This window comes from Macrotis lagotis, chromosome 3 (genome assembly GCF_037893015.1).
Source record: "Macrotis lagotis isolate mMagLag1 chromosome 3, bilby.v1.9.chrom.fasta, whole genome shotgun sequence".
NCBI lineage: Eukaryota > Metazoa > Chordata > Mammalia > Peramelemorphia > Peramelidae > Macrotis > Macrotis lagotis.
The window spans coordinates 232,829,722-232,850,792 of NC_133660.1; the positions used below are offsets into that span (position 1 = coordinate 232,829,722).

At 38.1% G+C, this 21,071-nt stretch overlaps 1 protein-coding gene across 6 annotated transcripts in view; it reads left to right on the plus strand.

The window, feature by feature from the left end:
* HPS5 (HPS5 biogenesis of lysosomal organelles complex 2 subunit 2) overlaps positions 1–21,071 on the plus strand; it is a 49,346-nt gene that overhangs the window by 14,863 nt on the left and 13,412 nt on the right. For 5 of the 6 annotated variants that reach the window (XM_074230159.1, XM_074230156.1, XM_074230157.1 and 2 more), the window contains 11 exons: positions 434–498; positions 2,134–2,326; positions 2,879–3,012; positions 3,829–4,041; positions 8,241–8,312; positions 12,489–12,577; positions 13,964–14,142; positions 15,851–16,009; positions 16,825–16,999; positions 18,159–18,282; positions 19,746–19,895. In XM_074230159.1, the coding sequence (XP_074086260.1) occupies positions 434–498; positions 2,134–2,326; positions 2,879–3,012; positions 3,829–4,041; positions 8,241–8,312; positions 12,489–12,577; positions 13,964–14,142; positions 15,851–16,009; positions 16,825–16,999; positions 18,159–18,282; positions 19,746–19,895 (1,553 nt within the window). The remainder of the gene's footprint in view (positions 1–433; positions 499–2,133; positions 2,327–2,878; positions 3,013–3,828; positions 4,042–8,240; positions 8,313–12,488; positions 12,578–13,963; positions 14,143–15,850; positions 16,010–16,824; positions 17,000–18,158; positions 18,283–19,745; positions 19,896–21,071) is intronic. The other variant, XM_074230161.1, reaches the window with a different exon arrangement.

Consider the following 21,071-nt stretch of genomic DNA (forward strand, 5'->3'; position numbering starts at 1 on the left):
TCTGCAATATCAGATCATTTTTTTGTTTTAGCAAAGAAACCAGAAATTCAGTAGTGATAAAGATGGAGTTGTAAGTGTGCTCAGGAGGTATACTATTTGTGTTAAATGTTGAAGCCTTTTGGGAAGGAAAAGAGAAGTCATTCTTTAACCCAAACTCTCTTTTGGTAAATTAGACATTTTTAGACTTCAATTTGTCTGGGGTGGTTCATATAATAATAACTAGTATACATGTAGCCCTTGAAGATTTACAACATATATTGTCCCATTTGAGTTCATTAAAAATAATTTCTATCACTGGGTGAAAATGTTACTTTAACTAGAAGAGAAATGTGATCTTACCCCTAAATTGAGAGCTAATAGTAATTTTCTTTTATGTTATATACAAACCACATTTCATGAAGACATTTCTTGGTTTGTTTTTTTTTTGCTTTAGGAAGGTGCTGTTTCTCAGGTTGCCTGTTGTTTACATGATGACAACTATGTTGCTGTAGCCACCAGGTAAAATGATTTTTTTAATAGTATTCTATATTTTTCCAATTTATATGTAAAGACAATTTTTGCATTCATTTTTACAAGATTTTTGAGTTCTGAATTTTTCTTTCTCCCTCTTTCCTTTCCCTAAAATGATAAGCTATTTGATATAGATTATATATGTATTTCATATAAAACATAATTCCATATTCGTCACAGTTGTGAAAGAAGAAACAGACCAAAGGAAAAAAAACATGAAAAAATAAAGTGAAAATAATATGTTTCCCTCTGTATTCAGAATCCATCACTTCTTTATCTGGATGTGGCTATCTTTTTCCATCATAGTCTTTTGTAATTGTCTTTGATCATTGCATTGCTGAGAAGACAGAGCTAAGTCATTGTACTTGATCCTTATATAATATTACTATGACTGTGATGTTTCCCTGGTTCTGCTCATTTTACTTTTCATCAATTCTTTTTTTTTTAAAATATTTAGTTTATTTTTTTGTTTTTGCAAGGCAATGGGGTTAAGTGACTTGGCCAAGATCACACAGATAGGCAATTATTAAGTGTCTGAGGATGGATTTGAACCCAGGTCCTCCTGATTCCAGGGCCAGTGGTCTATCCATTGTACAACCTAGCTGCCTCTCTTTGCATCAATTTTTGAAAGGCTTTGAAGGTTTTTCTGAAATCTGCCTGCTCATCATTTTTTTTTTATTACATAATAGTATTCCATTACATTCATACCCCACAACCCCAAATGATGGGCATCCTCTCAATCTCCACTATTTTTCCCACCTCAAAAAAGATCTTCTATAAATATTTTTGCTCATGTGAGCTGTTTTTTTTTTAACGATAAGGGTATTTCAAAAATTTTCTTATCTTTCCCAGAAGCATAAAACAGCCTTTTAAAAAACATGAAGAGATATAAGAGATCTCAGTTTTTGGACTTAGAATGGGGAAGTCAGATCTAACTCCCCTTTAAAACTTATGGTGATGGAGGATCTTATCTTAACCTTTTAAAATCTGAGTTTGTTGATGATCTCCTAGATTAGTCACATCAGGCTTTTTAATCATTCTACTTCACTTGATCCTTTTTTTAATTAAAAATTTTTTTTTATTAAGACATTGTAATAAATGGCACCCTCTCTCAAGGGGAGAGGGGCACCAAAATATGGAACTGCTAGATGTTATTTGAACATTTTTTTTTAATTTTTTTTTTAAGAGTTTATTTATTTTGGATTTTACAATTTTTCCCCCTAATCTTGTTTCCTTCCCTCCACAGAAGGCAGTCTGTTAGTCTTTACATTGTTTCCATGATATACATTGAACTTGATCCTTTTCTTTATGAAAATCAGTTGTGTTTTTATCATCAACATTTCATTCTTTGGAACCTCTCATCTTTGATGGCATATATCCTTTTCATATTATGTTCATGCCATGGCATCCTGTTAATCTAATCTGTGTAATCTGAAATTTGCTTTTCCATAGTTTAGGATGCAAAGCTTGATATTCTCCATCTTGTCTATCTATAAGATGGTGGATGGGGCTGTGGGTAGGTTTTTTAGTTTTCAGAAACTTTTATTTTTAGGTAAGTTGATACTCATCACAATTCTCTCTGTATTGTTAATAATTTTTCTTTTTGACTCTTTATTCTTATAGTCAAGGTTTTGTAATAGTTTGGGAATTAAATCAGGAGCGTCGTGGGAAACCAGAACGAATTTATGTGTCTTCAGAACACAAAGGCCGGAGAGTTACTTCTCTCTGTTGGGACACAGCAGTTCTTAGAGTTTTTGTAGGAGACCATTTGGGAAGAGTTTCTGCCATCAAACTCAACACATCCAAACAAGGGAAGGTAGGAAACAGTTATTTTTCTTTTTCCATTGGACAAAGTGGTTTTACAGATCCCTGAAATCATGAGAAAATATGATAGCTACTGTACAATTTGAAGAAGTGGTAAGAGCCAAGTTTAATTTTTTTGGATGGGGATTAGCTAGGAAATAATATGTACAGTGTTCTTGTTTTTTAAATTTTTTATAAAGTTATTTTGTCTGAAACTTTTGATTAAGAATTGCAATTCTCACAAGATATGTGACTTTAAAAATGTCACATTTTGATTTGCTTTTGTTTTGACATCTAAAATTTTGAAGGGAACAAGTGTTTTTTTTTTAAATTTTTATTTATATAAGGCAATGGGGTTAAGGTCACACAGTTAGGCAATTATTTAGTGTCTGATTCTGGATTTGAACTCAGGTCCTTCTGACTCCAGGGCCAGTGCTCTATCCACTGTGCCACCTAGCTGTCTCTGGGAACAATGTTTTAATTATAATATTTCATTATTCTGTGATGAAATGCATTTTTATTTTCTATGTTCTTCTTCTGATTCCCTTCCCCCCTAACTATTTAGGCAACTCCTACCTTTGTGATGTTCCCAGTTCAAACAATAACAACAGTTGACTCTCGAATAGTACAATTAGATTATTTGGATGGAAGATTGCTTGTATCTTCACTCACTCGATCCTTCTTATGTGATACTGAGAGGTAAATTTGGTTACATCATATTCTGTAGTTTTTATTAGCTAAACAGTGGTTTAAATGAATCAATAAACACTTGCCCTTATTTCTATTTGTCAGACTTTATATTTTTCATGAGGGAAAGGTAAATGTTTGTCTTTCAGATACATTTTTCTCCTCTATGCTTTTAATACAGTGGATATTTTTTGGAGTTCTCCACACTCCTCAACAAAAGCAGGCTAAATATGTAATATATATTTAAAGTATACAATAGTGTTCATATTTTATTGATGAAAACAATGACTGGACAAGTTATAATTTTTTTAAACATTGGTAGCAACTTAGTCTCATCTGATCATTGCTAGCTTTTTCTAGAGTTTCAAAACTGTTATGCCTTTATGAAGCAACTAATAAACATTTACAAGATAACCTGAAAATTATCTATAAACATAAAAGAAATGTTGGAAGTGCTCAGCTTTGCCAGGCTGTGGTGTAAGTACAGTTGTGTGGTACCAGTGTATTTAAGTGCTAGGGGATCAAAAAACAAGGAGGATACCACCATGCACTAATATCGTTAGACCTTGTATTGAATTGCTGTATTGTTGCTTTTTCCTTTTTTTTTTAGTTTTTGCAAGGCAATGGGGTTAAGTGGCTTGCCCAAGGCCACATGGCTAGGTAATTATTAAGTGTCTGAGGCCACATTTGAACTCAGGTACTCCTAACTGTAAGGCCAGTGCTCTATCCACTGCGCCACCTAGCCACCCCTGTATTGTTGCTTTTAATCTTATTATAAACTTATCTAACTACCTCTTCCCCCCCTGCCCCCCTTTTTTTGCTTATTAGGGAAAAGTTTTGGAAAATTGGTACTAAGGAAAGAGATGGAGAATATGGAGCTTGTTTTTTCCCAGGAAGAAACTCTGGGACTCAGCAACCCCTAATATATTGTGCCCGCCCTGGCTCTAGAATGTGGGAGGTGAACTTTGAAGGGGAAGTCCTGAGTACACACCAGTTCAAGAAACTCCTTTCCTCATCACCTCTTCCTGTGATTAATCTAAGGTAGGGCTGGTCTGTGATCAGTAGACCTTTCATTGGAAGGGCTTGTCTTTTTTTTTAACCTATTTTTTAAAACATTGTTTATTTTGTATTATTACAGCAATCTTGTTGTGGGATTAAACATAACCCCCCCCCAAATGATGAGAAACCTCAAGAATAGTGAGAAAGAAAAAAATGTACTTCAGTCTGTGTTCAGATTCCATTGATGACTCTCTCTGGGATGAGTTGTCTTCTTTATCACGAGTCCACCAAAGAAGTTAAAAAGGGATTTGAACTTTTATTTTTTTTCTTGAAATTGTGAATTTTCATTCTATTCCACATGCTTTTAAAAATATATATACAATAAATTCTAAATGTTTCTTTTTTTTTACAATTTCATTTTGGTTTATTTTATATTATTACATTAATTTTGTAGTGAGAGTAATCATTAAGCCCTCCCCCCCCCCCCCCCCAAGATGAAAAAGCTCAAGAAAGTGAGAGAGAGAAAAACATAGTGTACTTCAGTCTGTGTTCAGATTCCAATGATGACTCTCTCCGGGATGAGTTGTCTTCTTTATCACGAGTCCACTAAAGAAGTTAAAAAGGGATTTGAACTTTATTTTTTTTCCTGAAATTGTGAATTTTCATTCTATTCCACATGCTTTTAAAAATACATATACAATAAATTCTAAATGTTTCTTCTTTTTTACAATTTCATTTTGGTTTATTTTATATTATTACAATAATTTTGTAGTGAGAGTAATCATTAAGCCCCCCCCCCCCCCCAAAAAGATGAAAAAGCTCAAGAAAGTGAGAGAGGAAAAACATAGTGTACTTCAGTCTGTGTTCAGATTCCAGTGGCTCTGTCTCTGGGATGAATTGTCTTCCCCATCGTAGCCACCAGAGAAGCTGCTTCGATATTTTCCCCACAGTTGCTATCACTTAGCTGTATTTCCCTCCACTCTATTCCTCCCCACTCTCATCTATTCCATTCTCTCTCTCCTTTCATCCTGTCCCTGTTCAGAAGTGTGTTGTATCTGACTACCCTCTCTCATGATCTTTCCTCTCTTCTATCCCCTATTTCCCTTTCCCTCCCCCCATTCCCCTTTATCCCATCCTTTTCATCTCATTTTTTCTCTAGGGTAAGATGGATTTCTATACCCTATTAAGTGTGTATGTTACATCTTCTCTGAGCCATTTTTTTTTCAAGTTTTTGCAAGGCAATGGGGTTAAGTGGCTTGCCCAAGACCACAAAGCTAGGTAATTATTAAGTGTCTGAGGCTGGATTTGAACTCCTGACTCTAGGGCTCTATCCACTGCACCACCTAGCCGCCCCTCTGAGCCATTTCTGATGAGACTGAAGGCTCACTCATTTTTGCCCCTCACCTTCCCCTGTTCCTCTCCATTGAAAAAGCTTTTTCTTGACTTTTTTTTTAATTTCTGCAAGGCAGTGAGGTTAAGTGGCTTGTCCAAGGCCACACAGCTAGGTTTCTCGACTCTTAATGTGAAATATCTTAGCCCCTTCTTCCTCTTCTTTCTCTTCCTCCCAGTACTTTTCTTTATCACCCATTGACTCCATCTTTTTTACTATATTATACCATTATATTCAGCTCCTTCCTGTGCCTTGTCTGTATATGTTCCTTCTAACTGCTCTTATAAATGAGAAAGTTCATGTGAGTTATCAGTATCTTTTTCCCATGCAGCAATACAAGCAGTTCAACATCAAGTTCTTCATAGTTAGTCCTTCTTGTTCACCCCCTCTATGGTTCACCTGAGTCCTGTACTTGGAGATCAAACTTTCTGTTCAGCTCTGGTTGTTTCAATAGCAAATTTTTTAAGTCCCCTGTTTCATTGAAAGTCCATCTTTTCCCCTGAAAGAGGATGTTCAGTTTTTCTGGGTAGTTGATTCTCGGTTGTAAAACAAGATCTTTTGCCTTCCAGAATATCATATTCCATAACCCATATTCTGGAACTCAAACCCTGAATGTTGATACTGCCAGATCCTATGTAATCCTGACTATAGAGCCATGGTAGTTGAATTGTTTGTTTCTGGCAGCTTTTAGTATTTTCTCTTTGACTTGGGACTTTTGGAATTTGGCTCTATTATTCCTTCAAGTTTTTTCTTTTAGAATCTCTTTCAGGAGGTGACTGGTGAATTCCCTCAGTTTCTATTTTACCCTCTGCTTCTGGGATCTCGGCAATTTTGCTGTATTATTTCTTGAAAAATGAAGTCTAGGCTGTTTACCTGGTCATGACTTTCAGGTTGCCCAATAATTTTTAAATTATCTCTTCTGGATCTGTTTTCGAGGTTGGTTGTTTTTCCAATGAGATTTCACATTCTTGTGGGGTTTTTTTGAATAGTTTTATTTCTTCCTGTGCTCTCACAACGTCATCAGTTTCCTTTAGTTCCATTCTGCATTTGAAGGAGTTATTTTCTTCAGAGCTTTTTAATATCCTTTTCCAGCTGGCTAATTCTGCATTTTTAAGGCATTCTTCTCCTCATTTGCCTTTTGTGTTGCTTTTTTCCATTTGACCCAAACTGGTTTTTAACATTATTTTCTTCAATATTTTTCTGTATTTATTTCACCAAGCTGCTCATTTGGTTTTCATGCTTTATCTGCATCGCTGTCATTTCTCCTCCCAATTTTTCCTCTACCTCCCTTAATTGCTTTTCTTTTTTTTTTAAGTTTTTTTTGCAAGGCAATGGGTTAAGTGACTTGCCCAAGGTCACACAGCTAGTATCAAGTATTTGAGGCTGGAATTGAACTCAGGACTAGTATTCTATCCAATGCTTCATCTAGATGGTCCCCTGTACTTTCTTTTCTTTCTTTTTTTTTTTTTTTCTTTTCGTTTTTGCAAGGCAGTGGGGTTAAGTGACTTACTTGCCCAAGGCCATACAGCTAGGTAATTATTAAGTGTCTGAGGCCGGATTTGAACTCAGGTCGTCCTGACTCCAGGGATGGTGTTCTATTCACTGCTTTCTCCCCTTAATTGCTTTTCAAAATCTTTTTTTGAGCTCATCCATAGCCTGAGCCCATTTTCTGTTTCTCTTGGAGGTTTTGGATACAGAAGCTTCGATTTTGTCATCTTCTGAATCTTCCATGGGACCAAAGAAATTTTCTGTGGTCAGATTCTTTTTCTTTTGTTTGCTCATTTCCTCAGCCTCCAGCTGATTTACCACACTTCCAAGGTTTTGGGGGATTTTTGAGACAACCCACAGGGACCTTAATTCCTCCAAGGTCTTATGAGAGGTTCTGACTGCTTTCTTGCCTGTGCTCTGGTATGTGGATGACCATAGGCCCTCCCTTCTGCCCTGAAGCTGTGAGGAGGGTCTCTGTTTGGCCATGGTGGTATGGAAGCCTAAACTGCAATCTGGATCTGAGTGTGGGCAAACAGCTGAGTCCTGCCCCAGGGAGAGCAGAGAGACCTCTGCAGTCTCCCCTGACCCCCTTACCATCTGTGGACTGCACTCTGGAGGTACAGGCTGTCTTCACCGATTCCCACTGCAGGTTCTCACTGCAGGGCTGCTCTCAGGCCGGCACTCACTCAGCACTCTGGTGCAGCAAAGTTCTCTCACCACTTGTTCAAGCTGTTCTCAGATCTCTGGCCTAGGAGGTCTGGAAACTGTACCCTCTGCTGCAGACCCAGATGCCTCCAGGGATCTAGGCACCTGACCTGACTCTGCTGCACTGTGGCTCGCAGCTTTTTCCAACCCCTGGTCCTGGTGAAACAGACCTTTCCTGTGGAATTTCTAAGTTGTCTTAGATTGGGAAATTGTATCACTCAGTCTTTTTGTGGGTTCTGCCCCTCTCAATTTTGGCTAGAGTCATAATCTGAAAGCTTTTGGAGTTTTTTGGGGAACAAGTTTCCAGGAATTCCTGCCTTCATGCTGCCATATTGGCTCTGCCCCCCAGGAAGGGCTTGTCTTGATATTTCTTGAATGTAAAGTGTAGTTCCCAGTTAATCATTTAAGGATCATTTATTGAGGGCCCTCTGGATGAGAGACTGTGCCACCTATGATGCAATTAATGTCTTTGAAAGGATTGAATGATAGTAATCATCAAAGACTTTAATGAGATTGTAATCAGAGTGCATTGAATAAGAACCTATTTTTCAGCTATGGTTGTGTTTTTTCTTTTTGCCCAGATATAATTTTCCTTTACCATGAAGTAAAAATTAAAAGATGTTTTAAATGATTAAAAAGCATATTATTTACTTCCTAGATCAGAGCCTGAATTTAATAGTGCAGTTGGTTCATCTCAGTCTTTGACCTTTCCCAAACTCTTATATCTAAGGTAAGTTTCTATTGTTACTTTTCTCTTTAAGAAAATGTAAAAACTTTTTCATTTCATATATTGCTTTTTAAAGTTTTTAATGCCCCAGTTCTACTTTTGCAATTCTCCATTTCAACTTTCAAATTAACTCTAGATAAGTATTTTTTTAATCTCTTAATTAAAAGGATCTCTCAAAAAAGACTTATTATGGGCTTATTCTTTAGAAGCTTAATTTTTCTATCTTTAGAAGAACTCTATTTTTCTGCCTATCTGACATCCCCAACTAGTGGTTGTATTATTGTTGTTTTAATCTGGCATTCCTTGGCAAGTAATCTCATGTTGATTTAAAAACAATTAGTATGTCTTGTTTGGACACAGAACACTTACCAACAGACAACCAAATAAACAATGTGTTCTAACCAAATGGTATGTCTGTTTTTGGTAGAAAAGAAGGGTGTGCTCTTTAGTGCAACAAATTGGTATTAACATTAATTAACATTAATCATTGTATTTGCACAGTTTTGTAGCCTCTCTGTGTTATCTTGTCCTGCTTTCTGGTCTAGTCTTCTGTCAATCCTGGAGACTCTCAGTGTTCCTGCCCTTCACTGACTTGTTTTTGCACAGAGATAGTTCCAAGGATATTTCTGTGTTCTTATTCTTAGAATTCAACACCTTCCATACTCCCTGTGGCTGGGCTTTTCTGGGAAACCAGACCATATGCCCTTCTGCTCTTTCCCAAGACTGTGTCCTCTAAGAATCCCTTTTCCCCCTTTCCTCATCCCTGTCTGAATAAGACAACATGTTGTCTCAAATTGCAAATTCAAGTTTTTTTTCCTAGGTCGATAAGTCCAATAAGCATTTTTATTATGTGAAAGGCACTGCTTTAGACCTTAGGAATAAAAAGGAAGAATGAAAAACAAAACAGCCCCTATTGTAAGGTGTTTATGGATTGTGTTGTACTGGGTGTGCTGAGATTCAGCATGTAAATAGTATATATGTGATAATTTGGGGAGAAATGGGAGAACACAGACATCTTAGGTGGATTAGGAGAGGTTTCTCCTAGGAGGTGGGAGTAGAGGGGGATGGAGTACAATTCAGACACAAGGATCAGTTGGTGGTTGAACTCCTGAGAAGCAAGTAGGCCAGTCTGGCTAGAAAACAGACCATGATGGAAATGAATAGGGGCAGTAAATCTGAAAGAAAGACTAGAGTTGTATATAAGACTAGAGTTGTTATACTTTAAATAGCAAGCTGAAGAGTTTAATTTTATTGTAGAAGCTGTAGAGAGTCACTGGGCACTCTTTTGAGTGGGAGAATAGCTTGATCGGATCTATACTTTCTGAAGATTATTTTAGTAGTTGTATGGAGGGTGTACCTGAGTCTGAAAAGTGGACGTCCAAATCAACTGTCAGAATAGTTAAGGTGGGGTGATGTGGCCCTGAATTAGGATGGTAGCTATGTGAGTAGAGAGAATATGTAAGTAAGATGTGTTGGGAAGTAGAAAATGAGGAGATCAAGAGAAGAGTCAACTAGCTTGTGCAAATTAGAGCACTGGACCTGAAATCAGAAAGACTGGAGTTAAAATTTGACCTCAAGATTCTTTTTTTTTTTTTTTTTTTTTTTTTAGGTTTTTGCTAGGCAATGGGGTTAAGTGGCTTGCCCAAGACCACACAGCAAATTGTATATTTCTTTTTTTTTTTTTGCAAGGCAAGTGGGGTCAAGTGGCTTGCCCAAGGCCACACAGCTGGGTAATTATTAAATGTCTGAGATCGGATTTGAACCCAGGTACTCCTGACTCCAGGGCTGGTGCTTTATCCACTGCACCACCTAGCCACCCCGACCTCAGATTCTTACTAGCTGTGTGACCTTGGGCAAGTCACTGGTTTCTGTCTCATTTTCCTCAACTGAAGAATGGGGACCTACTTCTAAGGTTGTTGTGAGCATCAAATGAGATAATTGTAAGTGCTTTGTAAATGTTAAACCTCTATATAGATACTAGTTATTTTTAAAAGTCAAGGTTAACTTAAAGTTTTACATCTGGGTGACTGGAAGCATAATGGACTCCTTAACATGGAGAATACTTCCTTTTAGTACTATTATCATATATGTTGTAATCATTGTTAATAATTAACGACTTAATCACGTCCTAAGCATTGTTCCAGGAGATGAATTTTGTTCTTTTGGCTCTGCTTTCTTTATTCTACCTGCTTCATACAAGTCATCTCATGTTTCTCTGATTTTTTTTTTTGTATTTTACAAGGTAGTGGAGTTAAGGGACTTGCCCAAGGTCACCAGCTAGGTAATTATTAAGTGTCTGAAGCTGGATTTGAACTCAGGTCCACCTGACTCCAGGGCCAGTGCTCTATCTTCTGCTCTACCTAGCTGTTCCCTCCTGTAGAAATTCTTTAAAAAAAAAATAAAGTCAAAGCTCTTCCTGATCATGACTTTCAGGTAGCCCAACAATTTTTAAATTCTCTTCTAGTTCTGTTCTCTAGGTCAATTGTTTTTTAATGAGACATATTTCACATTTTCTTCTAGCTTTTCATTCTTTTGATATTGTTTTATTGTTTCTTGATTTCTTGCAAAGTCCTTGGCTTCCTTTAGCTCCATTCTACATTTGAAGGAGTTTTCTTCAGAGAACTTTCTTATCTCTTTTTTTCATCTGGCCAATTCTGCTTTTTAAGGTATTCTCCTCATTAACTTTTTGAATTGCTTTTTCCATTTGATCTAAACTGGTTTTTAACTTATTTTCTTCTGTATCTTTTGCATTTCCTTGACTAAGTTGTTGACTTGGTTTTTCATGTTTTTCTTGCATTGCTCTCATTTCTCTTCTCAATTTTTCCTCTACCTCCTTTACTTGATTTTCAAAATCTTTTTTGAGCTTTGCCATAGCTTGAGCCCAATTGCTATTTTTCTTGGAGGCTTTGGATACAGAAGCTTGGACTTTGTCATCTTCTGAGTGTGTGTTTTAATCCTCCATGGGACCAAAGTAATTGTCTGTGGTCAGGTTCCTATATTTTTGTTTACTCATTTCCCCAGCCTGTGCCCTGGTTTTGGGGTGCTTCCTGAACTTTTGAGTTGTTATTGGGTCACCTCTGCAAGGGCCCCATTTCCTTATGAGAGGCTCTAATTGTTCTCCTGGCCTGTACTCTGGTCTGTGGATGACCCACAAGCATTCCCCCTCTGCCCTTGAGCTGTGAGGAGGTTCTCTGCTCTGTGGCAATGGGGGGGTCTCAGACTATTATCAGGGTCTGAATATGGACAGAGAAGGAGAGTCCTGTCTCAGGGAATAGAAGAAAGTCTCCCCCCACCCCCTTACCTTCCATGAGCTGGGTGGCTTCATGGGCCTGCTTCCCTTTCCTGGGATCTAGGCTGTGTTGAGGGCCACAGCTGCTCTGAGGGCCACGTTGCTTCTGGCAGTGGTTTCCCTGCTTATCTTCCAAATTGTACTTGGTATTCCCTGGGTTGACAGGTAAGGAAACTGCTTCTGCTGCCACCCAGGCACCTTATGGTCTGTTCCTAGAAGGCTGGAACTCTTTCACTCCTACCCAGTGATCCTGGCTCAATTTAGAACATTTTTTCATAAAATTATTGTATTTCTTCTTTTGAAAACAGAATATCCTTTGGCAGTATATTTATTATAGAATGGCTTTTGTTTATATTTGTGTCAGTTCCCATGTGTATTTTTGTTGTTGTCAAGGTGAATAAGTGACTTGCCCAGGGTCACAGTAACTCTTTTATATCTTGGAGAGTAGATTTATAACAGTGATATTTGAATAGATACATTTTCCCCTTACTGAAAACTACTTTTTAGTCTAGTTGCATTGATTTTGTTAATACAAAAACTTTTTAATCATGTGAATTGAAATTGTTTATTTTGACTTTTATTCCCTGAGGCTTTTCTAAAAGACAGATTTTTCTTTTCAGAAAGATTTCTTGAGGTGACATCTTTTCCTTTATAATTAGAATTTCCATTGTGTTTGACTAAGTTTCAATGAATCATTTAGTAGGTGAGTGGATATCATGGCATTTTTTAGCTAGATCACCAATTATCTTTTGCACCTGAAGATTGGCCTTGTTTTCTCATATGAGAAAGTGAATTCTTGGGAATTACAGGTTAGACCTGTGTATCCTAAAGCCTTGGAAATGGACACACACCAAACCTTTAGATCCTTTGATACTTGTTTTTTCTTACAGTGAGAACTATGTCTTGACTTGGAATGAAAGAGGCATTTATATTTTCATTCCCCAGAGTGTTCAAGTTCTTCTTTGGAGTGAAGTCAAAGGTAACCATTACTTTTGTGCTGTTATGTACTTTTAAAATTATTCATTCAGTACACATTTGTTTTTACTCACCTTCATGCAGAAGTCTGTGTTTGGCAGTGGAAGAGATCCAAAAGTAAATGTTTGGTTCCTGCCCGATCTTCAGGGGTTTAGTAATCTTGTGTTCATGTGAAAGGTTTAGTACTATAAAGAGATTTTTCTTGAATGAATGAAAATTCTCTAATTAAGCACATATTATATGCACATGACTTTGCTAAACTTTAGGGGCACAAACAGATCCACACAGTCCCTGCTTTTTAGGAGTTCACATTCTAATGTGGGAGACAACACATCTAGATTCAAGGTTTCAGCTGCATGATGCAATAGAACTGATGCTCATGCCTCTTCATTTGGGTCCTTTTCTCCAATAAAATCACATCAGTTTCTGATGCTGAACCTATTGTCAGTGCCAAGGACTTTGTGGACAAGAACTTTGTTTTCTGGGCTTTGCAGCCTGTCTGGCAGTTAGCAGCAAGGCTGTATCTCCACAAGGGGGAAAGCTGTGGACTGGTCTGGAGGCAGGGGTCCCAGGCTCCTTTGGATGTCCTGGCCAGCCTGTGGATTCCTTTATTGTCTTCCTACTTTATGGGAAAAAATAAGAGTAAATTCACAGTAATCCCAGGAATATCCTCAGGCAGGAGGCAGTCCGAGACTCCCCTCTGAGTCATTTACCTGCTAGGAATTTGCTATAATTAATTTGCATACAGTGGTTAAAGGTCAGCTTCCCCCAGACTTTTACAATCTGGACTCTGACATAAACTACTTCCTTCTAAATGGTAGAATTTGTCTTCTTTAGAGATGTGAGAAAGTTTCTCATTTCTTTTCATTGACAGTAAAAGTAAGGGGACACACAATTGATCATGTTTACTTATAATACTGCTATAATCTTTTGTCTGATTGTATCCTGACTTATCACAATAAAGATCAGAGGGTCACAGATCTTAAGCTAAAAGGAAGCAATGAAAGGAGTGAGAAGCACCTGTTATATCCCAGGTGCTGTTAACTGCTTGACAAATATTGTCTCATTTGATTTCATATTAATCCTTGGTGCTATTATTTATCATCATTTTACAGTCAAGGAAACTGGCAGACAGAGGATAAATAACTTGTGTTGGGTTATGTAGCCAAGTTAGTATCTGGGACTGAATTCAGACATGACTACCTTCAAAGGCTTTTGGTCTAGCTTCTTTATTTTATAGGTGAGAAAATCGAGGCCCAGAAATGGGGAGACATTTCTCAGTGTATATTACAAAGAAACCTGCCCCTTAAATTTATCCTGAAATACAGTCTTTAAACTTTGCCTGGAATGACAAGATAACATGAATGAAGAATTCTTTTTTTTCCCAAAGATATTCAAGATGTGGCTGTTTGCAGGAATGACCTGTTCTGTCTACATACGAATGGAAAAGTCTCACATTTGTCCCTTTTGTCTGTGGAGCGCTGTGTGGATCGCCTGCTTAGGAGAGGCCTATGGGCTTTGGCTACCTATACTTGCCTTCTTTTCCAAAATTCGATTGTCCTTGGCCGAGTGAGTTAGAGAACCAGTGAACCAGAGAATCACTATTCTAGCTAAATAGGTTGTCTGTGAAATATTTACTCTTAATCCTTTCTTCATATGCCTTTGTCCTAATGATTAAAACCCAGTATTATCAGTTAATAAACATATATCAAGCACTCACTATTGCTAACACAGAAATGCGAGAGCACACATCATACTGGGAGAGACAACATAGAAACAACTATGTGCACATAAAATAGAGAGAGTGGAGGAAAAGTAATTTCAGAGGGAAGACACTAATGAGGAATTTAAGGGAGAGCAGATCTGGAAGGAAACCAGGGAAGCCAGAAAACCACAATCAGGAGAGTCAGGAGATAGAGTATGGTATACATGCACTAGTAATAGGGTACAGGCTGTTGAATCTAAAGTATATGAAGGGGTGGCTAGGTGTTACATTGGATAAAGCATCGGCCCTGGAGTCAGGAGTACCTGGGTTCAAATCCGGTCTCAGACACTTAATAATTACCTAGCTCTGTGGCCTTGGGCAAGCCACTTAACCCCATTTGCCTTGCAAAAACCTAAAGTAAATAAATGTATGTATGAATGAATGAACAACTAACAACCAACCAAACAAATAAACAAAGAAAGGAGTATATGGAGCATGAATAGAAGGAAGAAGACTGGAGAGGTCAGAGAGGGCAGATTTTGAAAGACTAAATGCCAGAACAGTTTATATTTGATTGGGAGTCACTGGAGTTTGTTGAGTAGGGGTCTATAACAAACTCAACCTTGTGCTCTAGGAAAATCAGATTGGCAGCAGATGAATTAGAAAGCTCCTACAATCACCTAGAATATGGCTGAGGTAGTGGAGAGAAGGGGGTCATATATGAGAAATGTATCAGATTATGAAGGGTCCTAAAAGCTAAAGAGTGGAGTATATATATTTTATCCTAGAGGGATCAGGAAGTCACTGGAGTTTATTGAGCCAGGGAATAGCATCATGGTTTCTGGACTGAAGGAAAATTACAGTGGCAACATTTGGAAGATGGCCCAGCAGGTGTGAGAGCCTTTAGGCAGAGAGACCAATTAGTAGGCTATTGTCATTCTCTGGATAAGAGATTATGGGATTGAGTGAAAAGAACTTCTGGGCAGGACCACTTCTGGTGATGGCTAGAATAGTTCTTTGTTTAAAAGCAAAATGTATTTATCTATCTATCTATCTACCTATCTATCTATCTATATCTATCTATCTATTTACTTATTTATTAGTGGGTTTTTTTTTTTTTGCAAGGCAAATGGGGTTAAGTGGCTTGCCCAAGGCCACACAGCTAGGTAATTATTAAGTGTCTGAGACCGGATTTGAACTCAGGTACTCCTGACTCCAGGGCCGGTGCTTTATCCACTGTGCCACCTAGCTGCCCCTAAAAGCAAAATTTAACCAGAGTTTAATCCAAACTTATCTTTTAGGTCTTCCTTTCTTTTATGAGAAATGATTTAAAGGTGTGTGTGGGATTATAATTTTTGTGTTTATTATAATCAATTTATTTGATTGCCAAGATAGTTGTCTTAAACGTAGTCATAGTCATTTTCCTCATTGTTGGGCATTATTAGAAGATATTTGTGTTAGGTTTATCTACCATGTTATTTATTTGATACAAATCATAGATTAAATACCCAAATAACCTGCTGTAGCAGCTTAGCAAGGACATTAACTGATGCTTTCTTGACATTTTCTTAGGCAAGGAAAACTTTACCTGTTGACAAGTTGGAACACTTGAAATCACAACTGGACATCACAACCCAAAGTGATCTAATTGCTCAACTGGAAGAATTGATTTCAAAACTGGAACCTCTAGATTCTGCCTGCAGCAGTAGGAGAAGCTCAATTTCCTCACATGTAGGTGTACTCAGTACTTAAAATCTTAGATTATGAGTTGCCCACATTAGGTTGAGCACAGTCAAAGTCACTTACCTGAAGCATTCTTCCTTTTTTCCACATAATAGCTTTCTTTAGCCACTGCTTTTGGCTGAAGGTCAAAGTAGTCTTGATACTTTTTCTGTTTGTAGTTAGTTGATTTTCATTCTCTGACTCATCTGCTTTTTGTTTTCTTTGAGGATATTTAGATGCTCCAGTGAACTTAAACCATTACTTCAGTTGATCCCAGTTATTTTCAGTGCAGCTTGAATTTTTTTTGAGGGGGAAGGGCTTTGTTTGCAGGGCACTGGGGTTAAGTGACTTGCCCCAGGTCACACAGCTTGGAAGTTATAAAGTGTTTGAGGCTGGGTTTGAACTCAGATTCTCTTGACTCCAGAGGTGATACTCTATCCACTGTACCACCCAGCTGCCCCCCACAGTTTACATTTTTTAAGGACTTAATCTCATTTCATGTGTACTGTCACTACCAAGCCTTTTTGGAAATAAGGAATATTTGTCCATTTTTGCCTATGGGGATGAGTGGGGTTAAATGATTCCATTAGAGGTTCAATTTTCCCCACCAACTAGAAATGAATTTGGAATCCTAATCTCTTTTCATTAGTTTGTGGTTTCAGCCATGGCTTCTGCCAGTCACAAAGGAAATAAGTTAGAGGTCCTTGATGAGAATGCTGGAAGTGCAAGTCTTCTTCCTTTTTAAGCCTTTCAAAACAAAAAATCTCAAAACATGTAAATAAACCAAAACTGATTTGGTTTCATACAATTGTTTTAATTTTTAGGAAAGTTTCAGTGTCCTAGACTCTGGCATTTATCGTGTCATTAGTCGAAGAGGCAGCCAGTCAGATGAAGATTCTTCTTCCCTTCATAGTCAAACACTTTCAGAGGATGAGAGACTTAAGGAATTCACTGTACAGCCTGAAGAAGACCGCCCAGACCAGGGTAATGGCTCTCAAGGTATTTCAGATGATGTTTTGGAATTCTAGTCTCTGTCTATGTTAGTACTCATGTTTTGCAACCATGGATGCAATCTTTTTTTTTTTTTAGATTTTTTTACAAGGCAAATGGGGTTAAGTGGCTTGCCCAAGGCCACACAACTAGGTAATTATTAAGTGTCTGAGACCGGATTTGAACCCAGGTACTCCTGACTCCAGGGCCAGTGCTTTATCCACTGCGCCACCTAGCTGCCCCAGATGGAATCTTTAAAAAAAATTGGTCTTTTTTTTTTAACGCACTCTATTGACTGGATTTTCTTTTTAAGTTTTAGTGATGATGTCATTTATTTTTTATAACAGCATCATTTCCATCCAGCCCTGGATGTTCTCTTGTCCAGGAAAGAAAAACATTTTAGCCAAACCAATTACACAGTGCCCATATCTGATGGTGTGTACAACATTCTGCATCCCATTTTCTCCCACTGTGTGTTCATTATTGCTTTGGCTGACAGTGGGAGATCAGCCCCTATAGTTTTAGAAAGAATGTGTTTAATATGTAAATACAATCTTTATGTTACCTTTAGGCTAAAATTTGCTATTGCTAAACCACCCCCCTAATTCTGACCCAGCTAGAGCTGATTATGATTACTCAGTGGTCTATAATATTCTTTAAGAATGAAAAAATAATTACAGAGCTGTTTCCTTTACTATATTGTGCTTAAAAGTCACAAAAAAACAATCAAATGATCTATTGAGAGTTTAAGATTCTAAGTCCTTTTTGGTGATAGAGGGCATAGTTCATCTGGGTTTTCAGAGTTTCCTGGGTGATCAGTGGTTCAGGAGATGAAAAATTTAGGTCCATCACAATTTCTGACCTTTATGATCTCTACCATTGAGTAGGGAGATAGCGTGAGGAGGAAGATCCTGAATTGTTAGGAAAATAAGGGCCATCTCTCAACACTCATTGCCTTACCATTTTTGTGGGTGGGCAGTCTGGGTCCATTCCACACAACTCTGTGTTTTTTCTTTTCCTATTTGGGTCTTTCTAGTTTGGGGTTTTTGTTTTCACTTCCTTTGGTTATTCATTTCCAACTGTTTACATTTTTTAAAGACAGGAAGCCCTAGTGTGATTAAATTTTGTTTTTCACACTGCTCCTTCCTCCCCCAATTTTGTTTGTCAGACACTGTATCTCATGCTTCAGTGACAGATGAGTCAGATCGGAATGAAGCTTTTCTTCCATTTGGCATTCCATTATCATTTCGTTCTTCATCTCCTCTCGCCTCTCTTCAGGCTGTCAAGGAAAGGTATATTGTTCCTCAATCACTTTTTAAAAAAATATGCCCTCAATCATCACAATAACATTTCAGTATGTTTAGAAAAAGAATTATTAAATGGAGAATGGTTAAAGCTCTATCCTTTCTAGTTAGGAAGATGCTACCTTCACTTACTCTTGAGGAAGTGTGTGAGCAGATGAATATATAGTGTGTCATAGATCTAGAATATAAAATAGGAATTTTTTCATTGGTTCTAGTAGAAGAAAATAACAATTTTCAGTCTTCTCCTGACCTTTTCTTAATCTTGCCTTTCAGTTCAAAATTTGTAAATTATTCCCAATTCTTAATCTTGCTGAACTATAGGTCATTATTTGTGTTTGGGCATTCTCAGGTTGTCTTTTTTAGGATTTTGCAAGGCAAATGGGGTTAAATGGCTTGCCCAAGGCCACACAGCTAGCTAATTATTAAGTATCTGAGGTCAGATTTGAACTCAAGTACTCCTGACTCCAGGGCCAGTGCTCTGTCCACTGCTTCACCTAGCCGCCCCTCTCAGGTTATTGTAATGGAAACCTTTATGCCATTGCTTAAATGACTCTCTAGATTTAATTACATATAAACTTTGGTGGTTGTGATGACTGTAGTAGTGGTTGCCTAAATGACAAAAAAAAGTTTGCTGTTCTGTGTCCTGATCTGGCTTGAGAGGACAGATGGCCACAAAGCCCACTTTAATTGATTTGAAACAATCCTGAAGCATATACTGAATAAAATAAATTTTTGAACCATTATCCACAACAGTGTTTTCTCTGGATCATTTAAGAAAATCAGTTAAGCACTTACTGTGTATATGGCTCTGGAGAGGTAAAAAGAAGAGTAAAATATGATTCAGCCCTTATGTCACTTAAGAAAAGAAGTAAAATGTGATAACACGGGACTTAAGTGGGTCAGAGATGAATTATGGGGGAAGTTATTATACTAAGTACATTTTTTTTCTTTATAAACAAAGTCCAACCTGAAGCTGCTGGTACAGGATTTTTTTATTCTTTGGACCATAGAAATTCTTTCATGAGAATTTTGTGACATTTGACTTCCAGTGTTTTGGGTTTTTTTTTCTTTTTTTAATTGGTTCTAGTAGGAGAAAATAACAGTTCTCAGTCTTCTCCTGACCTTTTCTTGATCTTGCCTTTCAGTTCAAAATTTATAAATTAATCCTAATTCTTAATTCTTGCTGAACTATAGGTCATTATTTGTGTTTGGGCATTTGAATTTTACAATTTACCCCCCCCCCATCTTGCTTCCCCACCCCCCAGAAGGCAGTCTGATAGTCTTTGCATTGTTTCCATGGTATATATTGATCAAAATTGAATGTGTTGAGAAAAAAATCATATCCTTGAGGAAAAAAATATTAGAGATAGCAAAATTACATAGTAAGATAACTTTTTTAAAAAATTTAAAGGTAATAGTCTTTGGTCTTTGTTTAAACTCCACAACTCCAGTGTTTCTAGTTTTGTGCGGAAAACTACTGAAAAGATTGGCACACTTCATTCAAGCCCTGATTTGAAAGTGAGACCTGAACCCAGAGGTGGTGAGCAACCTCCTGAGGAGGAGGCCAGCGGAGTGACCTGCCCACAGGAAGATGGAAATGAGTAAGTCTTTGCCTCAGACCTTTTGGGGAGTATGCTCAGCTGAGTGGTTGGACAGGGCCCAGATTTCCCAGTGGTAGTGTGAGCTTGCCCTGATTGGCAGAGAGCGAGCTAACCCACCATTATTTTTTTTTATTTTTTTTTTTTTTTAGTTTTTACAAGGCAATGGTATTAAGTGACTTGGTCAAGGTCACACAGCTAGGTAATCATTAAGTGTCTGAGGCCAGATTTGAACTCAGGTACTCCTGACTCCAGGGCTGGTGCTTTATCTATTGCACCACCTAGCCGCCCCCTAACCCACCATTATTAAGTCCCATGGGTGAGGTTCTTGGGACATTTTACTTGTTGCTCTACAGTATTGCCTCTTAATGGTATAGAATGCTGTCTGGTGTTTCTTTGAGATCAGCTGCCTTTTTTGAGCCACTCTTTTTTTTTTTTAGGTTTTTGCAAGGCAAATGGGGTTAAGTGGCTTGCCCAAGGCCACACAGCTAGGTCATTATTAAGTGTCTGAGACCGGATTTAAATCCAGGTACTCCTGACTCCAGGGCTGGTGCTTTATCCACGACGCCACTATGCCACCCCTACTACGCCACCTAGCCACCCCACTATGCCACCTAGCCGCCCTACTACGCCACCTAGCCGCCCCACTATGCCACCTAGCCGCCCCTTTGAGCCACTCTTTAACTCCTTTTGGACTAGGAAATTTATCAGATATTAAGCTGGGAGCTGAAGGGACCTTTGAGACCATCTAGTCTAGCTTCCTTATTTTGACAGCTGTCAACGAACAAACCTTTATGAAATGCCTTCTGTATATCAGGCTCTGGGCTAAGCCAAGCACAGTCGAAAGGGGGAAACAGCATGCAAACAATAGTATTGAGACAAACTATATACAGGAAAGCAACAGAGGGGCATCAGGAAAGGCTTATTGCAGAAGGATTTTAGTGGGATTCAAAGAAAGCCAGATAAACTAGGAGACTGAGATGAGAAGGATTAGCATTCCAGGGATGGAGGACAACTCTCAATGGGGGCAATATCTGGTGTGAGGACAGCTAGAAGGCCAGTGTCACAGAAGAGAATCCCTGGCAAGAAGGAGGAAAGGACCAGGGAGGTGTTGGGAGGCCCTATGTCCAAGGTCAGAGAGATGTGATTGCAAATTTAGATGTGGAAGAGACCCTAGGG